The sequence below is a fragment of the Grammomys surdaster genome, unplaced genomic scaffold, assembly GCF_004785775.1.
Source record: "Grammomys surdaster isolate TR1022 unplaced genomic scaffold, NIH_TR_1.0 278, whole genome shotgun sequence".
Classification (NCBI taxonomy): Eukaryota; Metazoa; Chordata; class Mammalia; order Rodentia; family Muridae; genus Grammomys; species Grammomys surdaster.
This window is the reverse complement of record NW_021604719.1, coordinates 13,328,975-13,356,577: the sequence shown is the minus strand read 5'-3', so window position 1 is coordinate 13,356,577 and position 27,603 is coordinate 13,328,975. Positions and strand designations below refer to the sequence as shown.

Sequence of the window (27,603 nt, the reverse complement as noted above, 5' to 3'; positions counted from 1 at the left end):
GGAGCTCAGTAGTTTAGTCCCTGGTAATATTCTGCTGTGCCGTATTGTACTGAGAGCTTTACTTCCCAGAATAGGCCTGGATTAATTAATTTATTTTGAATCTACCTATATTTTAACTTTAAGATGTTCATACCCTAGTTTTTCCCTCCTATTGATCCAGGCAAAGGGAAAATATTATATGTTATCCTATCTCAATGTCTCCTATATTTCTACAGTAACAAAAACTTTGTCCTACTTTGTAGATAAGGAAAGCTGTAACTCAGAGGTATTAAGACACTCTTCCAAGATCTTAAATACTTTCAGCTTCAGGGCTAGGTAGGTGGAAGAATTAGCCAGGCCTCCTCTCACCAAAGTCCACATGGTTTCTACACATCTGGTGTCTTGAACCAATTAGGACTGCTGTAACAAAATATAAATAATGTGACTTATAAACAATCCAAGTTTATTTCCTAAACTTATGGAGTCTGTTAAATCCATGATCAGAGTGCCAGGATGGTCAGGTTTGGCAAGGGCCCCCTTCCAATGTTGTAGGTTGTTGACTTCTTATGACATCTTCAAATGGCAGGAACAATCTCGCTCTCAGTGGTCTCTTCTCTAAAGGACACTTATTCCAATTATAAGAGTTCTACCCTCATGAACCAATCATCTCCCAAAGGCTCCACCTCTAAATACCACCAATCTGGCTGTTAGTTGTTCTTTCTTCCTTTGCTCATCAACACATGCATGTGCACAGGCATGCGCACAGGCAGAGCCCACAGCTCCCTTACCAATCACCAGGTTTTCCACAAAAATGAAGGTTGAAGACATAGTCATTGGTAGAGCACTTGCCTGGCAGAGGAGACCCTAGGTTCATCCCTGATACAGGGGATAGAGGCAAGGTAAAGAGGAGGACTTTGAGTAAACAATGACATGTCAGTGTAGGCTGATTGACTGACACGTGTGCCATTCTGTTAGGGACTGTTGATGATGGCAGGCATTAGTTCCTTTTCTCATTTCTGTGACAGAAACAACTTAAGTTCATTAGGACAGTGAAGGCCTGCTAGCAGGGCTAACTCATGCCCATGGCAGCAGGAGCATAAGGCTGTTTGCTGTCCTCATGGTTGACCAAGAATTAGAATGCTCAAGCTGGAACTGGGATCAGGCTATAACCTACAAGGCCTGCCTCCCCTCCAGCTGGGCCCCACCTCCCAAAGGCCCCACAAGCCCCCCAAACAGTGCTCCTAGCTAGGCACCAAGTGTTCAAATATGTGAAGGGGGCATGTTGCAGTGGATACTGGGAGTGGGAACAGTGCTATGTGGGGATTCTGTACTTCTCATTCTACTTTTCTATGAACCAAAAACTGCTCTAAAATGTAGTCTATTTTTAAAAATCCCTAGGCTAGCAGTATGGCTCAGTGGGTAAAGGCCCTTGCACAAAAGCCTGATGATAGCCTGTGTTCAATTCCGGGACCCATGTAAAGGTGGAAGAAACTGTCTCCACAGAGTTGTCCTCTCACCTCCACACTTGTGGTGGCACACATGCCTCACACTCGCTAATAATAATAATAATAGTAATTTTTTAATCCCCAAATGTACCAGATTGAGTGCTGGGATAACCAGTGGCATTTTGCCTGTCTCTTACACTCAAGTCTAATTGAAAAATAGATGTTAGCTCTGCTAACCCATGCAAACGGAGAAACGGTTGTTCTTTCAAAGGGCGTTGCCTGTCCCTTCCTGTCACCTCTCACCCAGTCACTCCTTCTCCACATTTGAGTCTCCCTTTCACTGAATCATTACGTCACTGGTTTCCTCTGAGAGAACTTCCAAAGGAAAGATGCATTAGAAAGCCAGGAAAGTCAACAGTGAGCAGAGCCTGGCTTCCTTCTGTGCACAGTGGTGACCAAACAGTGAGGCTAAGTTCTCCAAAGATGCTCACTGGGATAACTCACTTTGGCAAACTTTGTTTCACAACCTGTGAAAAACAACAATGAATTTTCCCTGGAATTACGTGTGTAATTGCCTCATCTCTGCTTCACGTTCTTGACAGACACAGCTGGTCTGGGAAAGATAAGAACAGCCCCTCACCAGGTCTCTGGCTCCTCTGCTTTGCCTTCTCTCTCCATTATTCATCATGCATACATTCCTACACTTGCCTTCCCTGCTGCAAAGCTGACCCTCACTCCAAAAACATGGGGAGCTTGGGATCTTGTTGGGATAACCCTTGCTTTTCAAGTCCATCATCACTGAGTTAGGGGACAGATGTGCACTGCTGGTGTGTGAGAAGCACAAGACATGTTGTGTGTAAATAACACAAATAACACAAAAGATAGGGAAATGTTTTTAAGCTTTTTCCTTCCTTTTTAAATTCTGAAAGATTAAGTTTGTTTTTATGCTATGCCACTTGGGAGGATGTATAAACCAATAAGACCCTGTGAAGACAGAGATCAGATTGAGAGAGAAACAATGTTTTCCCCTCAGTGTTGTGTCAAGGCTTCAGTGATAGTACTAGCAACTGGAAGATGGAACTAGTGTTGAGATTCAAATCTTGCAGGACCCAGAAGGGAAATGGCTGAGATAGTTCATACAAGACACTGGCAGTGACATCATCGTGAAAGGTGTAAGATGGAATGTATAGACACTTCCTGATCAGCCCACCTCCCTCCAGAGGCTTGCTGTTTGTACATAGGTGGTGTGAGAAATGCCCCAAGAGACACAAGTAAAGATGGCCCCACTATGTTCCTAAATATGTGGCTTTAGCATCCAACTCCTGAAGTCACTCATTTGTCACAAGTCATTTCCAGCTGCTGTAAGATATACCTGGTGTTCATCTGAACACACGCCCCATCAAGTGAAGGGTGACAATGTAACAGGGCACACCTGCAAGGCTCATCCTGCAAGATGGAGGTTTCTATGAAGGAATCTATAGGAGGATACTTCAGGTGTTTTTAAATATGGCATTTTTCCATTCTCCATTTTTCTTAATAGCTTTACACATTGAAGTAGAATTCACACGTCAAGAAATCCCACATTTAAATCATACCAACTCAGTGGCATTCAGTGTTGTCACAAAGCTGAATAACCATCACCAAAGTCAATATTAGAATGTTTCCACAGCTCCCCAGAGAGACATTACATAGCTGATCCTCCTGCACCTCCAGCCTATGCCTCTCACCCTTTGAGATTGACCTCCTTGACTTGGCACAGGATTTACAAGATCCAGATTTGAATCCACAGGAAGAGGATTGTGAGCTGCCTGGCTGTGGGTGAGCCTCACTTCTTGATTGCTTGTATCACTTGTTTTCCCAGTTACCTCCTGTGGCCATTGCCTGGGCCGCTGCTCTGAGCATTTAATGCTCCTATTCCTAGGCACAACCACCTCCACTTTAGCAGTTGGAAACCAGTACAGGGAGGGTAGTAGTTTCTCCATCTTGAAGTCTGACTCCCTCCCCGTCATAGTAAGATGATGAAACCTTGCTCATGTTTTCTCTCATTTCATGGACATCTCTTATACATTGACTTTTTTTAAATATTAGAATCCTAACCAATCTTCCTCAGCAAGCTCTTTCCTTAAGTTCATTTATTCAGTGTACTTGCTTTCTCACTCTACTGCCTTATGTCTCACAGAGTTCATTTCTTAAAATCTCACATTTTATGACTTTCATTGATCTTTGACTGTTTTTTACAGGGTAGGCAGTGCTCAGGGTCTAAAGAGAAATCTTACTCTAAGGCAACCAAACCCTACTGCCCATCTTCAACTTATCAAACCCCAGAGAATCATGCTGGACCAAGGACTATCTTAGAAAATGTGGGGAGATGTTCTCCAACAGTGCTTCTTACCCTCTCTTCTATCTCTGTTATATTTTGAGAATCTAGTAAAAAAAACTTATGTTCAAATACAAGTTCAAAAGGATGGTGGGTTTTCTCAAGCTGTTCATTTGACCATAAGTCAAAGTGCCCCCATCTAGAAAGTTGTGTAAACTGAAAAGGAACAGAGACATCTTTTTCCAAAAGTGAGTCCAGCACTTATAACAAAATATCTGAAGTCTGAAAACTGAGAAAAGTTTCAACTCCTCATAGCAGCTTCCTCTCACACAGGCGGTCGTGTGATGTCATGTGAACCACAGCAGTGGGTAAATTGCCCTTGGGTGAGAGTGCACCATGCAGTCATACACATACACAGGGACTGGGTTAGTGATTAATTTGGTTTCTTATATGGTTGACTTGGCTCTCCCATAAGGACACCTCTAGGTACATGTCTCACAACCACTGAAGCTCAAAATGTGTGTGTCTCCCAGCTGGAGTAGATGTTTCCCACAGACAGCAACTACTCATCCAGCCAGGGTCCTCCATGCCACTCCTACACATATTAGTCCCTGAAGTCATGACTCATGTTATATTTGAGTTCTCAGCCTTACTCCTTAAGAAAACCTTCTCTGGTGGCTGAAAGATGACTCAATGGTTAAAAGCACTCGATACTCTTAACAGAGGTCCTGAGTTCAGTCCCCAGTACCCATGTGGGACACCGCATAGTAACCTGTAACACTAGTTCTGGGGAATCCAATACCTTCTTCTGGTCTCTGCAGTCACCCATACACACATGGCAGGCACATACACACACACCATGATACAACAGCACACCACACAATCTTTAAACAGATTAGAGGTTCCCTGGGGAACCTTTGCGTGGTTGTTCCTTCTGCTTGGAGCTTCTCTATCCCTGCAATATATTAGCAAAGCAATATAGTCATTGAACATAATAAGGTAATGCCACCAAAATAACCAGCACTGCCTTTCCCTCTGTGACAGAGGGACCTGCTCTGATCATCTACACCAAACCCCATGGGAGATAGCAGAGAGTCCAGGGAAGCAGTAAGAATGGTTGGCTAGGCAGCAAGTGAGACACTCTTCAGTGAGGTGCCTAACAAGGAACATGCCTGAACTCCTGAAGGCATGAGCCGCTCACACGATGCAAATGGAGATGTACAGCACCATCCAGACTGCTCTCAGCACCATCCAGACTGCTCTTGCAGTAAGAGCTGCCATTGAAAGTGATGCACAGAGTTACCAAGCAACATTAGGAGTCATCAGCATTGGCACAGCTCATGGGTTTAAGCATTGTCTCAAGTAGAGCCTTGAGAAGATTCCAGCCCACCTTGTGCTAGGGTATGCCTACCGTCAGCAAGGTCAGCCAGTCTGTATCTTGCATGTGTAGCTAGTAAGACCTACTTTACTGTATTTGATGGGAAAATTCTGTGTGTGTATCTGTGTGTGTGTGTGTGTGTCTGTGTGTGTCTGTGTGTGTGTCTGTGTCTGTGTGTGTCTGTGTGTGTCTGTGTGTGTGTGTGTGTGTGTGTGTGTGCGTGTGTGAATTCTGTTCATTTTAATTCTACCCAGAGATATTCTCTGGTTTGCAAGGATTTGTTTGCTTCCTCAGCCAATATTTATAAAGTGCAACGTAAGGATTCTAGAAAATTGAAGTAGAGACGTGGACAGGCCAGTTGCATGCAATATTCTAAGAAGGTTTACATGCTAGGAGAGAAGGATTTTTTTTTAAAGCATACAAATATCATTTCTGAAGGTGAGAAAAGTCATAAAGGAATCAAAACAAGTGCCCGTGGTACAAAAGGTTAGAGTGGATGTGTGTAGATCTGGGATGTCCTGTGAAGGAGCCATAAGTAACAGTCCAGCCATGGAGAAGCAGGGAAAGCAGAGCTCCAGGAAGAAGGAACAACCACGCAAAGGACCCAAGGCAGAAATGGGAAAAGCTAAAGACACTTAAACTTCTTCATGGACCCTGTGGCTATCTGTTAGAGCCTTGTATTTTTAACTGCATAGCAATAATTACATAAGAATGTGAAGGAAACAGATTGTATTAAAATGTAGTTATCAAAATATTTAAAAAGCAGTGATGCAGTGAAAGGCAAATTCTTCTCTATTATTACATTGTGTCGCAGACCAAGTAATTATCTTTGAAATAGCAATATTTCAGACTACCTGCAACAGTTGTGATGTGATATGAAATATCTATGGCTCTGAGGGTGACAAGTGCTGCTAGTGGCATTGAGATTCTCTGCATGACTCAAAGGAAGGCTCAACTGCAGTTAAGTTTCTAAAACCAAAGGTGAGATTTTTGTTCCCCCATCCAAAACCATAGATCTTGTGAACTTACGATTGACCCACTGGGTCTGTATATATAAATACCCAAATCATGCAAGACTCTTCAGAGAGTCTGGAGTTTGAAGCAAGAAAAGTGGTGCAGTCCCACCACTCTGTGGAAACTGGCTTCCAGTATAAAAGAAGATGGCTGAGTGGCTCAGAAAATAAAAACAGAACTTGGAAAAAAGAAATAAATGGCATTTGAAGACAGGTGTAATGGTCCCTGCCATCAGTCTCTACTTTAGAAGGCGAAAGCCAACAATCCCAAGGGTGAGACCAGCTTGAGTCAGCAGTGAGACCCTACTGGGGTTGGAAGAGGAAACAATGACATTAAAGAGACATGAACAATCCAGGAAATAGGACTTGTTCATGGGTTGGATATGGAGCTGGGAGGAGAGGAAGAAATGGGAGATGACACCAGGGCCACTGACATTGACGCTTCTGCATGCTGGTGTGGCCCAATCTGGGAGGTGCATGGGTTCACTGGAGTGATGGATATTCATTATTCCATTGTCTGCCTTGTGAGATTTGAGCTGAGTATTCCACACATGGAAAGGTATACAGTAAGCTACCATGCACACAAGTCCAGAGGTCATAGAGGGGCAGCCTGAGGGGTGATGTGCATGCTCTGTAGTAGAGCCTAATGTTTTCAGTTCAAAGTGGAAACCTGCAAGTTCTACATCATCTCTGTGTGTCAAGTAGGGAGGTCCCTTTATCACCCCTGAAAAAGCTAAACCTTATGCTTCCTACTAAGGGAGGCTCTCACGTTTTACTCCCTAAGAGGTTAAGGAACTTGATAAAAGTTATGGTGTCAGGGAAACCTACATGGAGGCAAATGGACAGTACCCCATCCCTTCTGCCAAGCCTGTGTCTTATCCACTGCCACCTCCATGTGATCCGTGCAGGAAAGACTGAAAGACGATTCCAGGGAGAGCAAAAGCAAGGAGAAAGAAGTGCTAAGAGAAAGGTGGCCAGAAGCGTTACATACTGGCTCCTCCACCATCTGACCTAGAACAGGCAACTTGACTGCCTGAGGTAGGCTTACCCTTCTCTCTGGAATGGGAATAATGACACCAACTGACACTATTACAATCAGGAAAATGTTCAAACTGGCATGTGAGAAACACTCAGTGCATATTTCTGGTTAAACTAGAGCTGTTTAATTTTTAAATGGATATTTGCTATTGTGAACTTTCTCAATTATTTCAAGGTAGTTTCTTCAAAAGAGAGAGAGAGAGTAATTGTATCCAAATGAGTACAAAGGACCTTGAATAATTTTGCTGGGTTTCATATGCTGTTTCATGACCTGATGAGAAAAGAGAGCATTCCGTGGTCATTTTCATCTTAGAAAAAAGCTTGAATAGAAACTACAGGTTTTTCATCTTACAATAACAACAACGAAAAAAAGTAGCTGTTTCAGAAATCAAGTGAGATTTTTCTATATATGGCTGTCTTTAATCTAGACTGAAAGCAATGAACTTGATGACTTGGTGTTTGCACACAACAAAATACTTTTTTCCAGTCAACTTAATTAGTCTAACTAATACCATAGGATCATCCCTGGTCAGGGCTGCCCACTGCTTATTTGCTGGTTCATTTTCATTAACTGTCTAAGATGTCTCAGCGCTGCTTCCAGGTCAGGCCATGTATGAATAAAGAAGAGCAGAGTCTCTGGGGCCAGAGAGATGGCTCAGGGGTTCAGAACACTTGTGCTCTTTCAGCGGACCCAGGGTTCTGTTTCCAGCATCTACACAGTGGCTTACAACCATCCATAACTCCAGTGCCAGGGAATCCACCCTCTGGCTATGTGGACACCAGGCACACGCATGATGTGTATCCATACGTACAGGCAAAGACTCACACACATAAACCAAAAAGGAACTTTTGTTTTGTTTTGTTTTGTTTTGTTTTGTTTTGTTTTGTTTTGAAGGGTAGAGAGGTCTAAGACCACATTTTTTTGTATAGCCTTGGCTGTCCTGGAACTCTCTCCAGGAGCTGGCCTCCAACTCAGAGATCTGACTGCCTCTGCCTTCCGAGTGCTAGGATTAAAGGCGTGTGCCTCTATGACCAGCCTAAAAGTGAATAAAGAAGAGAAGGGGGAAGGAGAGGGACAGGGTGGAAGAGAATGGGGAGAAAGGAGGAAGAGGAGGAGGAGGAGGAAGAGGAAGAGGAGGAGAAGAAACAAACAAACAAACTCAGTGGTATTTTGGGAAAGTTTTTTTCTCATATCATTTTGGGTCTCATTTTTTGTTTTTTTGACTCATATCATTTACAGATCTTTTGTTTATATAATATAATTTCTGATCCTGTGTTTTTAATGGGATTTCCGTGTGTGTGTGTGTGTGTGTGTGTGTGTGTGTGTGTGTGTGTGTGTGTGTTTCTTGTTTTTTCCCTGCTTTGGCTCTTTTTTTTTCTATTTGTTTGTTTTATCCTATTCTGGTTTATTTGTTCTTATTTTATTTATTTTAATTTTTAGATGTCTGTTTGTTTTTTAATGAGAAAGAGAAAGGATGTGGATTTGGGTGAAAGGGCAGGTGGAGAAGATCTGGGAGGAGTTGGAGGAGATGAAACTTTAATCAATGCAATATATTGCATGAAGAAAATATTTTCAATTTTTAAAAAAAGGAAAAAAACACTAGGGTATTGCTAGAATAATACTGTAACTACATAAAGATTAAGAGAATTAGACTCTTCTAGACATGAGCCCCAATTGGTTATCCAACACAAAGTACTCAGCCCAGAAATCACAATTGCACAAGGCTGTACTAGATGTACTCAGCAGTTTGCATTTGTGTGTGTGTGTGTAACAATATGTTGTTGTGTTATATAACAATATAAATGTCTTGGAGGAGGTTTTACTGCAATGAGTAGCAACAAATGAGTAAGTGACAAAAGAAGTGATGTTCCTTTCAGACATTCTATACCCTGTAGAAAATATGCCAGGTGTTCACAGATGTGTGTATGTGGTGTGGATGGGGGGGAGGGACAGAAGTGAACACCAGGTGCCTTTCTCTACTGCTGTCCCCACTGTGCTTGTTCACAAGGGTCTCTTCACTGAGCCTGGAGCTCACTGATTGGCTTGACAATCTGGGCAGTAAGCCTGGGATCCTCCTGACTCTGCCTCATATCCTTCCCTTCCCCATCAAGCTTTAGGGTTACAGAAACACATGCCATGCCCAGCTTTTACATGGGCACCAAGGATCCCAAATCAGGTCCTCGTCCTGGCAGAGCAAGTGCCTTGCCTACTGAGCCCCCCCTCCACCCTCGCCCTGTAAGCATTTTCAATGGGAAGAGGTCTTTGAGCTAAGAGTTAAATGACAAAAAGTTGACCATTCAAAAACATGAGCCAAGTCTGGTCTCTAAAGGGGAAGCCAGTGGGAGACACAGTCAGAACAGCGGGATAGGATGAGGTCTGACCCTGTATTTCCCAGCAGGATAGATTTTATTAGAACTGCTGGGGAATTGGGAATACAGAGAGAAACTATTGTTTCTGACTGGGCTGTAAGGTAGCAGAGAGGGACTGGGGAAGTATTGTCTCCAGGCAGGGCATAATAGAGCCCCAGACTGACCTGGAAATGAAATTCACAGACCATAGCTGTCAATTTGAGATAGTGCGGGCAGAACTTCCGGAAGCGTAAGGGGGTCTGGGGGGACATGGAAAGGAAACAGGGCTCTTAAGTGAGTATGATAACACAGTTGTCATTTACTGATAGAGATTTGGAAATAAAGGCTGGGGCTGGTCCTGTTAGACAGATGACATTTGAGTTGTTTGTTAGTCATCTTAGTGGTGATCTGGAGTGGGCTGTTGGATGTCTACAGCTAGAGCTTTGGAAGGAGGCCAAGGCTTGAGCAATCGTCTGCTAAGTTCTGACTTCCAGCCTGGCTGCATGGGCATCTCCTTAGCCTCCCTAGGGTCAGACTTCCCAAACTCTGCCCAGCTCCAGCTGACCAGGAAGCGCATGCATGGACAGCCTGGGGATTCAGGGACTCAGACACTGGTAACTTTGTGGCCATGTTATCTGCTTTGTTTCAGGCAAGGGGAAAGCCTGGTTTTCAGGTTTTATCTCCAGTTTTTACACATGCAAAGGGTCTGACGCCTCCTTTCATCACACTGCCTCCCTATGTCCCAGCTCCACAGACAAATGGAGACAGTTCAGCCTAGGATGTATGCACTTCTAAAGAACTATCCCAAGAAGCAAAGTTGAGTTAGTAATTCCCCCAAGGGCTAAGTGAACAGGGCATATTCAGACAAGAACCTGGAGTGAGTGCACACGGAAACCTTGCTTCTCTGCCTCAATTCCAGCTCCAGAAACGTGTGTGTCCTCCTCTCAGTTTCTTTCATTCTCATGGTGGCTTCCAATTAAGATTTGTGGCAGGGATATAATGGACGGAAACTGTTAGCCACCAAAATGTGATCTGGTTCTAGTACACACTCACCTTCAAAGTGTCCTTCCTAGCTTGGGGACTTAATCTTGGCACCTCAAGGCAGAGTCTACTACCCCCTTATACCCACAGTGGAGGACTGTGCTGGCCAGGCTTATGTCAACTTGACACACAGACTAGAGTCATCTGAAAGGAGGGACCCTTAATTGAGAAAATTTCTCCATAAGTTCATCCTGTAAGGCATTTTCTCAATTAATGATTAGGGCCCAGACCACTGTAGGTAGTACTACTCCTGGGCTGGTGGTCCTGGATTCTGTAAGAAAGCAGGCTGAGTAAGCCAGTAAGCAACACCCTTCCATGACCCTCGCATCAGCTCCTGCCTCCAAGTTCCTGCTCTGCTTGAGTTCCTGTCCTGACTTCCTTCAGTGATGAACAGCAATGTGGAAATATAAGCCAGATAAATTCTTTTCTCCCCAACTTGCTTTTTGGTCATGGCGTTTCGCTGCAACAATAGAAGCTCTAACTAAGACAGGGACTTAACATGTTGACACTGTAATTAGGTTGAACCCACAGCTGACATTTCTTGGAGGTCCCAGCCAGTGAGTAAGACCATGTCACTGGTAGTTGGATGCTGCGCTAACTCCTAGAGCATCTCAGGCCCTTACTCTGATCACTACAGTTGGGTTTCTCCTACGTTTGTTTGTTGGATGAACTTATTTCCAAAACTAGATCAGCATTATGACTCAGGAACAAGGTAGTAATTAAAGCAAAATTTCCATAGAAAAGTGGGCAGCTCAGCTCACTGCTGGATATTTCAACACAAGGATTTTGTCTGCTTCAAAGGTTGTTCGGTTTACCCATTTGTTTGCTTGTTTGGGCTTTTTGAGACAAGATCTCCCCTGGTAGTCCCTGCTGACTGCTGCCTCCCAAATACAAGGATTAGACATGAGCCATCACACCTGCATGCACTCATTCTTTTTTATGGCAGCAGAGAAAACAAAGCAGGAAGAAGACCAGCCACCTGAAAGATGCCATACAGATTAGGATCCTCCAGCACTATCTTGGCCTTCAAATGCAACTAACCACCAACCAAGTGTTAGCTGAGGAGTAAGATTAAACTGGTCAGCACTGGCCTTTTAGCTGCAAATGCTATCCATAGTGGCATGGTGGTGTCTCACACCAGGGCAAGCACCACGAGCAGATATTGTTTGTGCTGATAAGAACGTTAAGGTATGAGCCTCTGCCTCTATTCTCTCCCCTCAGATTTTACTAAGGATGAGGAAGGATACGGTAGAATGGTTACGAGTACACACACTAGAACTAGACTACCTGAGACAAAAGCCAGGGCCACTCTTGTACAGCTCACCGTCTACAAAAATTATTGCATGAATTAGTATGTGTCACATATAAGGCAATACTGGGCATATACACGAAGGGCTCAGGAAACAAGCCATTGTCATTAGTTCAGGATGTGAACCATGTGTACCCTGTGTGCAGCAAGCACTGTCCTGGGCACTGCTTGTGTAGATGAGGTCCAGCAGGAAAATCAAGGCTGCTTACACCTTCCCTGATGTTTGCTGCATTCTTAGGTGATGAGATACCACTACAGAATGGTGCCTGGCTTGGTGTAGGGTAAATGTATCTGACAGAGAAGCAGAAGCCATACAAGAATCAGAAAAGCAAAGGCACTGTAGTTGAGATCAACCTTTTTGCCTGTTATGAATTAGGCCAATGTGCATGATGATGTTGCTAAAATTAAACGCCCAGAAATTGGACCTTATTCTGTTAGATAAAAAGAATTAACATCGATCAAAGCAGCAGCCCAGGAAATTTTGTAGAATTACCATGATAACATCCTGGGCAGCCAACCATTCAGCAACTTGATATACACTCCCTAAACCCCTGCTTTGCACGCCACAGAATTAGCATGACTTATCACATCTTGCCTAAGTTTTTAAAAAAACCTAGCATATACTTGTACTCACACACAGTTACCATTTGGTGTAAAATACAAGTGTTAATATAGACAGCAAGGAACAAAAAGTGAAGGCTGGTTTGAATCCAAAACCCCCTGCTCCCCTATGTCTGTGTCCGTCACACAAGCTTCTAAGGTAAGTGCTTGTACTGTGTGCTGTGGACCGGCTAGACACCCACTTACCCTCATCTGCTACTCTTCAATATCTCCCTCTCTCCCCTTCTTCTCCCTCTCTGTCTCTGTCTCTCTTGCTTCCTTTCCTCTCTCTAAATATGAGTTTGTGTGTATATATGTTCTATACAAAGCATGTATAGATATAGCTTTGTGGTCCATATTCATTTCAGAAAAACAGACTATATTTCATAAAATCTTAAAGCCAGTTCTAATCTTATAATTTTATGTCAAGAATAACTACTGCTTTGTCAAGTATCCCTTTAGTGTTAGTCCGTGCAATACACCATGTGTTAGTAAATGTAAGTTTCTATATCTGCATAAATATGTCAACATTCATAGGATCAGAGTATATATTCTAAGCAGAAGTTTTTCTACTCAGAAATATACCCTGTTTATAAACAAAGGATTGCATCATCACTTGATATTACTATTTTAAGTAAATTCTGTAATTTATTTGATATTGTTAGAAATTTAAGCTGATCAATTATTCTATTACAAACTCTGCTGGAATGAATACCTCCATGTTGGTTTATAGGTATTTGTCCATGTTTTCCTCAACAACAGATTACTGCCACTCTTCCTGCTCAGAGAGGCAAGTGGCACACAGGATTCAAAGGAAACACGCACTTAACATAACAGTACTAAGAACACTTCATTAAAATATAATCAGAAAAGTAAGTGGGGCCTCCCAAAATGGTGCTAATAAAGTTCAGTTGGAGACATACAAAGTGGGCTAGGCATTTCTCAGGGATACAGATCAGAGAACAGTTAGCCTGCCAGACATAGGGACGAGGCTGTCAGAGTTTCCACAGTTCTCACTTTTATGTTGGAAAGGGGGTACTGGGGTAGTGAGGCTTGAACCCAGGGCCTTGAGCATGTTATGTATTCACTGCGCCACCAAGCTGCTTCCTAAGCTGGTGTATTTGTTTTGCTAGATAAATATGGTATGGGGGAGATAGTTCCATGGCTAAAGCACTTGCCATGTGTACAGGTGAGGACCAGAATTTATGAAGTTACCCAGAACTTCATAAAGCCATATACAGTAGTACCTGTGTATAATCCCTCCCGAGCCCTGTTATACTCTAGGAAGATGGGAGTCAGAGATAGAAAGATGCCAGAAACTCATGGACTAGCTAGCTTTGTGTACCCGCCAATATAAACTAAGAAACTCTGTCTGAAACAAGGTGAAAAGAGAGGACCCACAACTGTCCTCTGACCTCTACTCATGCACCATGGTATATATACACCTACACTCACACATACAAAGGTATATTAGATAAATAAATAGAAATCTTACATATGTTTATCAAGTAAATACTGGTTCATAATTAACTTCCTTTCATAGCTAGAGCATCCTTGCACAGGGCATTGTCAGAGGCCACATAGATAAGTAAAATAAATTAGTGTTAATAAAATATGTCCAGGCAGTGGTTCACCCCTTTATTCCTGACACTTGGGAGGCAGAGGCTAGTACAGCTCTGTGAACTGGAGGCCAGCCTGATCTGCATAGCAAGTTCTAGGCCAGCAAGAGATGCATAGGCCCTGTCTTTAAATAAATTTTTAAAAAAATGTCCAGAATTCCCCAGTAAAGGAAAGGGAAGTTGTAGTTGAGGAAGCAAGCCAGCCTCTGCATATGTGTAGCATGTTTCCTGAGGACCCTATTCCTGTAAATGTTGGTGCAGAGGTGAGTGCACAGACTTCCTGTCCACTTCCAGGGAAAACCCAACTTTAAAGGGACTGCTGTGCTTGAGTACTATTGTTTTAGGAACCTGAGTAATGTCTCGCTATTTAAATGTTCAAATATTTGACTCTCAACATCTGGACGACAGTGGAGAGAGCCTGAGCAGGCGTCTCCTCACTTCGGCCTCTGTGTCACATGGTGCAATCATTTAACCTCCCAGAGTCTGTAAAACTGGGATAACAATGACCTATTTCTATCCTCCACTTCTTAGGGGTTGTGCCAGTATTTAAGCAAGAAAATGTTAGTTAATGAGAGCTCTCTGAAGCTTCAGAGTGTGGGAGGTGACATGCCAGCACATGGCAGGGTTAATGGATTCGCACTTGATCGTGCGGGTATCTGTGTTAAATATTCATAATGTGGGATACATATCCACAAACAAGTGGACTCCCCCATCTGAGTCCTCAAATTAATTCATCCCCACTTTTGAGCTGAGATTGACTTCTTTCAGCATCTCAGCCCAGTTTTCAAGGAGGTTATCACTAGAAGCTGATGTGCTGGGATCCAGGCAAACACGAGGAAGGACCCCTCCCACAGACACTGTTCTGGGCCTTATCCCACTGCCCCTTCAACTTATTCTTGAGGCTTCTGCCAGTCTAGCCCCAGCTTCCCTGCTGCCTGTGTGGCACCTGTGTTTTGCTTCTGTCTTCACATGACTCTGTCTTCCTTCTTTGGTCATTCCCATACTCTCTTGTCAGCCCATGGCAGTGATGCAGGAATTGCTGCACTGGCCAGTTGAGGTCTCCCTTCAGCATCCTGCAGGGCTCCTGGTTGATGCCATCAATTGGCAGCACTGGGCATGTGTTGACAGACAGGCAATACAGGAACTTGTTTGCTGGGGGGAACAGGATAGAAGACAGAGTCCACAATATCAGTCCACCTACCTCATCACTGTACCTCACTCTCAGGGCTTGTTGGCCTCTTCTGTCACTACAAGGGGCAAGTGCTAGAAACAGGAGCTAGAATCGTTCATTTGGTTGAGTTGTGCTTCATGCTAATCTGTAGAAAAGCCACCAGGCTTCAGTACTGGTGTATGCTGACACCAATATGTAAATGCAGAATTGCATTGTAAGCCACTACAGACTGCAGGCTGTGCTGAGGCATGCACCTCTCATCTAAGGCAATTACCAAGTGCAGCGACAGCAGCTCAAACTACCTTCCCAGACTTTCAACAAGAAATTCTCATCCCTGGTCTTTCTGCAGGTCAGAGGTGGTCCTGAGTGAGGACATTAGGGGTCTGAAAAGCCAACCCAGGGACATTCCTGAGTTTGTGGAGTTGGGCCAGTGTCATTCTGTGCTGAGTCACCAAGACTGTCCTCAGATTCAGGGATTCACTGGGACTCACAGGACTGAGAAAAGCTGTCACATCAGAGGTGTGACATTACATCAAAGGGATCCAGATTAAAAGGAAAAACAGGACAAGGCACCTGGGACACAGTCTCAACTACCAGATAGTCCATGGGTGTACTTTAAAAAAATTTTTGACACAATCTCATATATAGCAGAAGATTGCCTTGAACTCAGTCCTTCTGCCTCTTCCTCCCAGGTACTAAAACAATGGACATAGCCACCATACCTAGCTAGTTACACTTTAATATTTAGCAGTAATTTGTAAAAATATCTGTAAAATATTGTCTATCAAGGAAATTCACCTGAGCTCTAGAATCACTGGGGTCAATCACATGGGTATAGGATACCTGCATAACTGACTCTGGCCACTTAGATTACAGACCCTCAGAACAAAAATAGGTATTAAGTATATATCACATTATTGGCATAAATTTTCTGACATGCCCTAAGGCCTCGGGCATACAAAATGCCTACCAGACAGACTACTATAAGGATTTAGATGTCTTTTCTTTTTTTCTTTTTTTTTTTTTTTTTTTTTGGTTTTTCGAAACAGGGTTTCTCTGTATAGCCCGGGATGTCCTGGAACTCACTCTGTAGACCAGGCTGGCCTCGAACTCAGAAATCCGCCTGCCTCTGCCTCCCGAGTGCTGGGATTAAAGGCGTGCGCCACCACCGCCCGGCTAGATGTCTTTTCTTAAGAGCCAATTCAAAGCCAGACTTCTCTTAGGGATTTGCAGATTTCAGCACCCAGGCCTGCTGAGCTAACCCCACCCTGCACACATTCTCAGAGTTAATATACAGGAAAGCAAGGCTCACGAGCACAGGTCTCAGATCTCGGCTATTGCCTTCTCTATCGCTCAGCTTCCCATCCCTACAAGGAAATACCTAAACAGTTAACTAATAAAGAGAAAAGTTTTATTCACGCTCATGTTTCTCAAGGTGCAAGTCCAAGGATGGCAGCCATAATGGTTTGATCCTCTAATGAGGGCAACACAAGGTCAGAGCATGTGTCAGAGCAAGTGGTATCATACTAAGGAAGCAAAGGAGTTAAACCCACATCCACGATGTCCTTTGAGGCCATGATTCTGGTAACCTTTGTAGCTGTATCCCTTTTTTGGCACCACCTCCCAGAGAGCCACAGTACCTAATCTCACCGTCCTGGGATCAAGCTTCACATATGAAAATCTGGGGACCACTTACTACAGAACATAGAGTAATATTTCATCTGTCCCCACAGGATCATTGCAATTCCTAACAGTCACCATTCTTCTTACAAAAAGCAGGTCATCCTCAGCAAGGACTTTACAAACTGGTGTCGTCATCAATATTCAAGGGGCAGAGGCATGAGACTAAGCTTTCAGTGCTTCCTTATCATTCTAGGTGGGTCAGAAGCACCGAGATCCTGAAACAGAGGCAGCTTGAGAATAGTGTGTCCCCACCCCTCACTGCCATCCGTCTCCTGACTTATTTGTCTGTCTCTTTTCTGGCAGTGGCTTAGAAACCCTGGCCCCCAGCATGAGAAGCGGACTCTGTTTGGAGACATGGTGTGCTTCTTGTTTATAACGCCCCTGGCTACCATCTCAGGCTGGCTGTGCCTGCGGGGTGCCGTGGACCACCTGCACTTTAGTAGTCGGCTGGAAGCCGTCGGACTGATTGCTCTCACTGTGGCACTCTTCACGATTTACCTCTTCTGGACACTAGTGAGTATGGCCCGTGGCTGGGGTGTGGGTGGCTCAGGCTGGCAGCACTGTCACCACAGGCTCCCTCATGTCTGCAGCCTCTCTCACCTGCCCAATTGACAACAGATCTTCAAATGCTGTCAGGGTACACATATGTGGTTTGGAGGAGTTGGGGGTGCTGAGAATATGAATGAGAATGTACACACAAACACACTGCAAGGAAGAGCACATCAAAGAAAGGAAAGCCAGGTTCCCAGCCCTCATGAGCCAGACACATACCTTGTCCAGTCCTCTCCAGTAGACTGAACTGGTTTAAGACATGGTGCTTGCTTTCTTTTCCTGTTGCTTCTTGCTTTTGCTGGGCTCCTTCGTGGTAGGTTATGAATGAGTTTTACTGCTGCCTTCTATACAGATCATGAATCTTGCCTGCTGGCTATTTCCTTCCTGAATCCTGACACAGCCTAAAGTCTTTGCTGGACATGGCGCTGCACTCTGCCTGATCATTATTCCATGTGTTGGGATATTGACTCTGCTGCCCATAAAAGTACTAATTTATCTAGTTGAGAAGACTTTGGCTGCCACTGAAGAAAAGCCATTTCCCAATAAGTGTTCCTGCTGTGTATGAGGAAGACTACTTAAGCATCCTCTTTTTCATGCATTTGACTTTGGGCAATAAGTTGATTGCTGAGGCACCCACTGGAAGCACCCACCAAGTCTACCATTTGCTCCCTCTCTGTGCTGTCCAGTGGGAGCTGAAGAGCTGAAGAAGAGGCCGCTTCAAGTTACCTCAGATACCTGTGTGGGCACAGGTATCATCTGGTCACATCCCATTGTGATTCAGTAGTATTTCCTGTCAAAAGTGCACCCTTCCCACATGCCCTAGCACAGTGTTGGCACCTCACAGCATTCCGGCTCCCCCTCCTTCCCTCCCTCCCTCTTCCTTCCACTACCAATCAGACCCTCTCTTCATTTCCCTCTTGCTCATTGTGAGCCCTTCCGGCTCTGGCCCTCCTCTCCCATAGTGATGTTCAGTCAGGGACACATTTCAGTCTCTGGAAGAGGGACATGACTTGAGCCATAAGAAGCTGGGTACATTCTGATGCCAAGAACTCAATGAGACTTCTGGTTGATTTGGAAAGTCTACTCCCCACATCAAACTATTTGCCTCCCCCCCTTTAATGGTTCACACTTTTAAAGTGTGTCCTGCTTCAGTATCAATCAAACAAGGACACTGATCCCAAGCTTTCACTGTGAGGAGAGAATGGTTAGAAAGAAGGCAGGAAGCAGGACTAGGGAGCTAGCTTGGTATGGAAGACACATAGTACAGTGGAGCTGAATTCAGATCTCCAGCACCCGTATAAGTGTGACACGTGGTTCTACATGCCTGTGACCTCGGGGCTACAGGGGAGGCAGGCAGAGACAGGCAGAGCACTAGAGCTCTCTGGCCACTCAGCATAGCTGTGCAGAGTCTCCAGTTCCTCGAGAGACCCTTTCTCAAGGCAAGGGTGCTTATGATAGTTTACGATTCCCTGTGCCTTGCTCGGGCCTCGTGCACACACACCACATACACAGACTGAGCAATCTACGTCTTGCTCTGGCACCTACACACCTTGTAAGTAAGTCACCTCTCTGAGCCTTGTTTAACCCTATCGTGCCCACTCCTCCTGGTGTCATGACACTGAATTAGAGGAATACACAGTAAACTGCTTTGAAAAGTAATAATTAAGCACAGAGGAGATTTTCGTTTGGTTGATTTTGTTTGTTTGTTTGTTCATTTATTTTACACCATAGTTAGGCCATTTGGGGTCTGGGATTTTTTCATAAGACCATATCTATGATGAAAAGTGAAGGAAGGTGGACCCCACATGTTGGGCCTCCAGAACCAGTTGAGGTCTTGAAAACACAGTCTGCAAAGAAGTGTACACCAGATAAGAGAGGAGGAGGGGCGGGGCATTAGACAGAGAGGATGATGACTGCTTAGAGCAAAAGGTGTGCTGCAGCCTTGTCTCATCTTCCAGCCCAGATGAAAGGCAGGCTGTGGTGGGAAATGAGCCTTATACCAGGCTTGGCTAGTATCTCAGAATGCTTCTGCAGGGTGGTACTGTGTAGCACCCACATTAGAATAACATTTAGCTTCCTAACAGCCTTTAAAGAGGACACTTAACCTTTCCTACTCAGCTTTCTTACTCAAAGAGAAATGAAGAAAATTATTGCTAATCCTGGGTTGTAGTTATCATGAAGATTAAGTACCATAAGATCTGGTGACATGTCACCACCCATCACGGGGCAGGCCCAGGGTCATCTTCCTGTGTCTTCCCTGCTCCTCCAAAGTCCACCTTCTCGAAGCCCTCCAGAAAAATGCAGAGTAGCAAGAGGAAGGAATGACTCTCCTCTGTCTTGACTGGTGTGAAAAAAAGCACACTGTGGAGTCGGCTCAGCAATAGGTTACTGAATATAGAATAATTCCTTCCCAGATAAATGCTGTACTGAGCAGCCCTGGCAAAAGCCGTAATTCAGGAGCTGACAGCACTTGGAAAGTGCCCTCCGGCAGCAGCCCATTGTAAACAAGCTGTCAAGCTTAAGGAGAATATGCTGTGAAAATGTCTTGCTAAACAAACACGGCATCAGTCCAGGCTGGCTCCTCAGAGGGGCCATTCCTGGAAGAGCCTCTAGCCAGGTGCTGTGACAAGGGACAAGCACTCACACTACAAACCTCAAAGTGCCTTTGATAACTCATGACCACAAGGGCCCTGTCATAATGCAAACTCAGAGGCCTGCACCAGACAGTCTGCTGGGTTCTAGAAACTCACCTTGAACCCAAGAAGCCAAGCCCTCAACAGTCAATGTTCCTCGTGGTTTAGGGCAGACATTCTCAAGCTGTGGGTCTTGACCCCTTTGGGGGTTGAATGGCCTTTTCATAAGGGTCACATATCCTGCATTTCAGATACACTATGATTCATAACAGTAACAATGAAAATAATTTTATGTTTGGAGGTCACCACAACATGAGGAACTGTATTAAAGGGTCACAGCACTGAGAGCCACTGGCATAGGGGAAGGTACAGGAACTTAAGTCTGTGAACAGACAGTCAGCTGAGAACTAGGTCTACCATATTGTGAAGACACTAAGTATACACTAAGCCTTGTGTAGGCTGAAGAGTCCAGTGCTGTGGCTCGGGACATCTCTGCATGAGCCACATTACTGATACTGCAAGGCTCAACACAGTGAGTGAAGGACAAGTCCCTGGTTAGACTTGTTCCATGATTTGATCATTTAAATTCAGGGAGCCTTCGCTTCTGAATCCTGCCAGCCCATGCCACTGTGGACCTGGCTTACAACTACATGTTCTTTGTTCTTTAGCAGATGTGTGGCTGGTTTTTTTGTTGTTGAGGGGTTTTGTTGTACTCTGGGACCTGGGCTGGTCGTGATTCATGGTGATTGATGCTCATCCCTCAGCCCCTGTGGATTTCTGTGACTGAAGGCATGAGCCAAAGCACCCAGATTTTATCAGGCTTTTGGCAGCGTATCTGACCTAAGCAGGATCTCTTCCACAGTCAATCCATCCCTATACAATCTCACAAGTGAGCTGGTCTCACTGTGGGGACAGTGACACCCCAGAACCCTGGTCCCATCTATATGCTTTAATCACCCCAAAATTTCTCAAGAGAAGATCTGGCTAGATTTCCCAAAGTCTGCTGTGCAGTCACCACAGGCCTGTAACACCTCTGCTGCCTTCCTGGAAGGTAGATATGGATGGTAAAGCCCCCTTCTTCCAACCTTTTTGTGATCAGAGCCCCCTGTAAACAAACCCCATCCAGGGTAGGAGTTTAATGTCCTTTAGGTGAATAAGCAGATAAACTTTGGAAATCAATCCATAAGCAATAGTCATTTTAAAATAATAATCCTATGCATTTTCTTCCTACCTTCTCCTTAAAGCCCCAGCGATTAAGATCTAAATGAGGTGATTTGCTTTTCATCCCAGCATCTCTCCAGTTAGCTTTCCTCGCTTCTCTACACCTCTCTAAATTAAATTTTACTTTTTCCCCACTCTGATACTGCATTACAAGGAAGGGGGTGTCTTAGAACATCTGGAAACAGGAGCAGATATTAGCCTGGGGCCACTGCAGACCTACGGTCTCCTCTGCCTTGTGCTCAGCTTCCTTTATTTTTCCTGAGAAGGATCTTCAAGATGTTCTCATTGATTGAATTTGCCTGCAGACTTTGGTAGTTAACAGTAATTAAATAGATTAATATGATCTCGTCTGTTTATCTGTCTACACAAGTGAGCTTCCCCCCCCCCCAATTTCCTGATCACAAAACAAGGAAATCTGCTGAGTCCTTGACTCCGGGTGTCCCTTGGAGCAGTACTGCTCAGGCTGGGTGTGCCTTTGGATCACCTAGGGATCTCGTTAAATCTGGATTGGGGCCAGAATTTTCATATTCTAACAAGTCCCAGGAGCTGGTCCACTATCACACTGAGAGCCAGCTTGAAGCAAGCAGCTCACTTTCTTCACTTTTCCAGTATCTTAGGAAGTTGTCACAAAGTTATGATCACCCTTTTTGTATTTATAATCTGTAAAGAAATTCCAGGCCCCGAACCCTGAGTACGTGCAAAACTGAGCTAAGAGCTTTAGGAGCACCTCGGGTTCCCAGTTACATACAAGGACACTGAAGCCCGGAGATGACAGCCTCACACACTTAGGCAGCTACTAGGTTCAGGAGGGACACTCCAGTCCTGTGTGCCTGTCTGCTGCCTGCCTGTCCCCTCAGCTGCTTCTCATGGTGCTAGCTCCAGTGGCTGAACGTGCACATCAGTGAGGAGGAACTGCTGATGTGTGATCCAGCTGTCAGCACAGATTCTGGGCTCTGGATACCTTGGACACTTCTTTAGTGTTTGCTTGTGCTCCACATCTTTCTTCCACATGGTGTTCCCACCTGCCTCTCAGTTCCAGTGAAGCACCAACAGCCACACAATGGAATAGATACAAGAGAATCTAGCTTTTAAAAAAGATGGACCCACTCCAGCATGGTCGGGGCATTTTGGAAAGTGTACACCTGTGAGAGTTGAAAGCTTATATTTTCACACCCAAGTCTCCTGGGCACTCAGCCTGGGCATCTGCTTCCTCACCTGAAGTTCAACAGTGGCCTTGGATTCCATGGTCCTGCCATGGAGGCCAACAAGCCTTTCTGATCAAAGCTTGTACTTTCTTTTATTTCTGAAGACACTAAACCCAAACCATCAGATCAGCCCACTTCTGTGAACACAGCCCCATCCCAAGACTACTAAACAGCCCAGACTCGGGAGATTTGCCACTCTGAGCATGTGGACACCTTCCTAATGGCACAAATAAGGACTCCACATGCACTCAAACTGAAAGCTACCCTGGTTTGGAATTTTGTTTTGGGTTGAGTTGGTTTGTTTTGTTTCATTTATTTATTGGGAGGAGAGGGGATTCTGAGGACAGCGTAGGGAAGTTTGTTGTCTCCCTCCGCCATATGGGTCCTAAGAATGGAGCTCCAGTCCTCCTGCTCAGTGCTGAGAGCCTTGCCTTCTTGAACTATGGTTCAAGAAAGTATGGTTAAAAGTATATCTTCAGGGCTGGTGAGATGGCTCAGTGGTTAAGAGCACTGACTGCTCTTCCAGGGGTCCTGAGTTCAATTCCCAGCAACCACATGGTGGCTCACAACCATCTGTAATGGTATCTGGTGCCCTCTAGTGTCTCTGAAGACAGCTACAGTGTACTCATATACATAAAATAAATAAATCTTTAATACAAAACAAAACAAAAAAAGAGCACTGACTGCTCTTCCAGAGGTCATGAGTTCAAATCCCAGCAACCACGTGTGGCTAACAACCATCTGTAATGATATCTGAAGCCCTCCTGTGGGGTGTCTGAAGACAGCTACAGTGTACTTACATATAATAAATAAATAAAAATTTAAAAAATAATAATATTAAAAATATATATATGTCTTCAGCTGAACTTGAAGGCATACACCTTTAATGTCAGAACATGGGAGCACAGGCCAACCTGGTCTACAACGAGAGTTCCTGGCCAGCCAGGGAGACATAGTGAGACTCTGTCTTTTCAGTTTAAAAAAAAAAAAAAATACACCTTCAAAAACACCATGTGAATTTTCTGGGCAGGCATTCGTTTCTGCCAACCTTTTCTAAAACAAACAGTTTGCATGTCTCATTTTAGACCAATTAGATAAAAAGCAAGCACTCTAAGGAACAGTTAGGTCCTGAAAGCGTGGGTCTTCTGACTCATTCACTCAGCATATTCCAGCAACTTTCCAACTGCCTAAAACTGTGAGGAATGCTGGATCTGTAAAGGTAAATACAGCATGAGCTCTGTCCCAGGCCACTTGGGTCCATGGCGAGAGACAAGAAAATACGCTATTGACCTCAGGACTCAATACCATGGTCAGGCCAGAGCACAACTTTCCAGGCTGTCACAGCACAGGACAGAAAGCTGTCCTTTATTTCTGAGTGTGAATGGGGTCCTTTACACTGTACAGTGTGAAGCCTGATGAGAATATAAAATGCCAGCACCCCTCCTCTCTAACTGAGCAGGTGCATTGTCTGGGGTCCACAGCTGGACAGGGCCTGCACCTGTCTGTCATGTCAGGTTTCTTCACGCCTGAGGCCTTGGGTGCCAGGGCACCACTAGGAAACAAACCCCAACTCAGAGAGGACTTCATTTTCCTACTCCCATTCTGATCTCTCCAGTCTATAATAGAGAAAAGGAAGCGGCCATGCCTGCCCTACCAGGGGTCTTGGTGGGTACCTAATCCCCAGCACTCAGCTGCTTGCTGGAGACCCCTGCCCCATGCCCCTGTCCCAGTACTGTTTTAAATGACATTTCTTTTCATTTATTTCTTGAATTGACTGTCAACTTCTGCCACCTTTAAGTCTTCCATCCTTCTCTCCCCCTGCCCAGGTGTCATTTAGGTACCACTGTCGATTGTACAATGAATGGCGTCGGACCAATCAGAGGGTGATTCTCCTCATTCCAAAGTCTGTCAACGTACCTTCTAACCAGCAGTCCTTGCTGGGACTCCACTCAGTCAAGAGGAACTCAAAGGAGACAATTGTTTGATGTCTGTGTGTGGTCAGTTGCTGGACTTGTTGCTTGGGTTTGGAAGTCTCTGCACTGGGGCCATGCGCTGAGCCACCCCAAAGCCCTTCCTTAAGTCTTCGGGACTAAGAACATCTGGAGCCATGTCACCTGAGTGAGGAACTCAGCCAGAAGGAAACAATGCTGTTTGACTTCAAAATCATGGATGCTGCACTCATATGATACTTGCTAAGCTGCCAAACTTGTCTATTTAGTAGATACTGAATGGAATTTTCTGAACACCTCTTTAACATATGAGGAAGGTTGTCCTGCTGAGGATGCAATTCAATTCTTCCTTTTTTACTACTATCTCAGATACACATATATATATATATATATAAATATATAATTTAGATGATAATCAAAATTGAAAAGCCAATGTACAAACTGGTTTCTTGGTTTGAATGGGTTTTATTTGGGTTAGTTTATTCATTTCCCGGTTTCTACTGTGGTTTCTTTGGTGGCTAACTTGATGGCCTGAGTGGTCTTTTTCATCTCTTTTATGTCCCTTATTCAAGGAGACAGCATAATTACTGCAGAACAAGTCACATTTGAAGGGTGTTTTGTACTAAACCTCATTCAGTTATTGAGTTTTTAAAGGGAAAAGAGGCGTGGCAACTCACCACAAGGTGAGCTGTTTATTTAAATATTAAGGAGGAAGATGATGGCAAGAAGCTCCCTCCTTTCAACTTGTTTGGTACTGACAGCTGATAGAAGCTATTTTCTAATAATAAATATCTGGTGTGTGAAAGACAAACCTTACTGATGCAATACTCTTTCTTTTTGAATTCCTAAAACCGGAAAAGCTTCCCAACTAGGTCGCCTCAGTTAGCTTGCAACTTCATTCTGCTTTGGCAGGGAATGGAGCATCCGGCTTCTAGGACCCCTAAACCTGTTTTGCATATCAATTAGCGTTTCCATTGCTCTACTGAGAGGTAGGTGTGACAACAGAGCCTGTCCTCACAGCCTAGTGCTCAGTTGGAAGACCCTTTTGTCAGATTAAAAAAAAAAATGTGCCACTCACTTCCTTTCCCCAGCCACGAGCCAGTCCTGTCACAGGCCAAAATAGATTTTGTCTAAGGGTTTCAAGTCTCCCTTTTATCCGACACAGCATAGATGTCTGACCCCTAGCCTGCATTGTGTCCACTGAAGCCAGGAGCGGATGTCTTTGAGACTAGCACATGCTGGGGAGGCTCCCAGGCCTATCCACCCACTTCTACATGCACAGGGTGAGAAGGCTGGCCCGGCTTAAAATATGGATCTCTGGAACATGACCCACATTCTGAGTATCCCTCCAGCGCCCGCCCTCAGCTCCCTGAGTGGAACAGCAGGTTTGCAGAGGCGAGTAGGGTAGCAGATTTTATCTGTGGATTGAGGAAGCTACTGCAGCTGTCCCCTTAGTGGGCCAAACCCTCCTCTCCCAGGCTGTCCTCCGTGCTGCTCAGGGAGGGAAACAGCTGTACTATCTTCACTGTTAAACTCCGATGTGCTTTATGGCTTATGACAATAGGTTTCCTCCCCACCACGCTTCACTTCCACACTTCCATTCCAGTAATATAGGTCTCAGTCCTACTGTTTACACGGCCCTGCTCACATCTCTGGGCTGTCATTAGCCACACCACCATCAACGGTTTCTTAATTGACCTTTTTAAAATGCTGGACACCACTGGCTGCACGCAGCTGCCGCACATTTAAATGTCCTCGGCAGAGTCCAGCCTGGTAGCCTGTGAATTGCTGCAGTGCAATATACTTGATAAATGATGTCCATCCAGCCTTGGGCCCTGAGCTGTCAGAGAATCCAGTGACACCGCTCAAGTGGGCAGCGCAACCTTCATGAAAGGTTAGCTCCCTCGTTTCCCTGCCTCTATGAATTAAGGAAGTGGTGGCTTCGAGGGTTCTGCTGAGATTGGTTGTTGAGAATTCCTGCTTCCTTGCATCACGGGATGAAAATACAATTAAAAGTAGGGTGGATCCTAGAAGCTCCCTGGGGCATCTGTACTGGGGAGGGAGCGCACTGGTGCTATCCCTGTTCTATGCCTCTTTCCTACAAATCTGAACTGACCTAAGGAAAGCAGAGGCCCCACTGGAGGGCTGAATGTCGGTGGTGAGAAGGATGCATCTGAAAACCAAGAAGAGCATCAGTGCCTGCACCTCCTAAGACAGTACTTCTCAACCTCCCCAATGCTGTGACCCTTTCATATACTTCCTCGTGTTGTGGTGAGCCCTAACCACAAAATTACTTTCGTGGCTACTTCATAACTGTAATTTTGCTGCTGTTATGAATCATGACGTAAATATCTGCATTTTCCGGTGATCTTAGGTGACGCCGATAAAAGGGTCATTTGACACCCCCAAATGGGTTGTGGCCCACAGCTTGAGAACCACTGTCCTAGTGAGAGGCCCCTACGTCTCCATCAGCAACGGCGCCCATCTCAGATTTTTAAACTTCTGGAAAATATTCCACTCCCTCTTAATCATTTAAGCCTGAGGCAGTTGAAGGTAGAGAGTCTACCAACAAGGGTATACCTGGAAGAAAGCTACTTTCCAGCTGGTGCAAGACCACCACATGAGCAGCAGCCTTGCTAGCCTGAAGCCTTCCTTTGCACCTTTCTGTACTATCAAGAATGAAGTAGAGGAACGGACAGGGACAGGGAGAGTAAAGGTGGCTCGGTGACATATATCACTGGTGTTCCTCACATTCCTTGCTATGACAGATGAAGGAGACCTGCATGTTCCGTAGTGTCGGGAAGGTGTTTAGCATTGTTGCAGCTTGTTTTAAAAATCACCGTTAGTGTCTGTGGTAAGTTCTCTAAACTCTTGTTTCAAATGTTCCTTCTTAGGTTGGTCTCCTGTATAAGCAAAGACAGTGTGGGCTAGGGCAACGTGACCCAATAATTGCCTATTAGACTCTCCCTGGTCACCTAGAGGAAAAGGACTGTCCATCAAACAGCGAATCAAACTACCTTTATTCCATTGTTAGCTTCCTCAAACACTCCACAGACACCAGGAGACAACGACACAAATGTCACAACTGATTGCTCTACCTT

The 27,603-nt window shown here is 44.8% G+C and overlaps 1 protein-coding gene across 2 annotated transcripts in view; it reads left to right on the top strand.

The window, feature by feature from the left end:
- The window catches only part of March3 (membrane associated ring-CH-type finger 3), a 154,007-nt gene that overhangs the window by 115,803 nt on the left and 10,601 nt on the right, over positions 1-27,603 (top strand). The window contains exons 4-5 of one of the 2 annotated variants that reach the window (XM_028777150.1): positions 17,246-17,455; positions 24,380-25,313. In XM_028777150.1, coding sequence (XP_028632983.1) covers positions 17,246-17,455; positions 24,380-24,538 — 369 coding nt within the window. In that variant the 3' untranslated portion in view covers positions 24,539-25,313. Of the gene's footprint in view, positions 1-17,245; positions 17,456-24,379; positions 25,314-27,603 lie in introns of those variants that run through there. The other variant, XM_028777151.1, reaches the window with a different exon arrangement.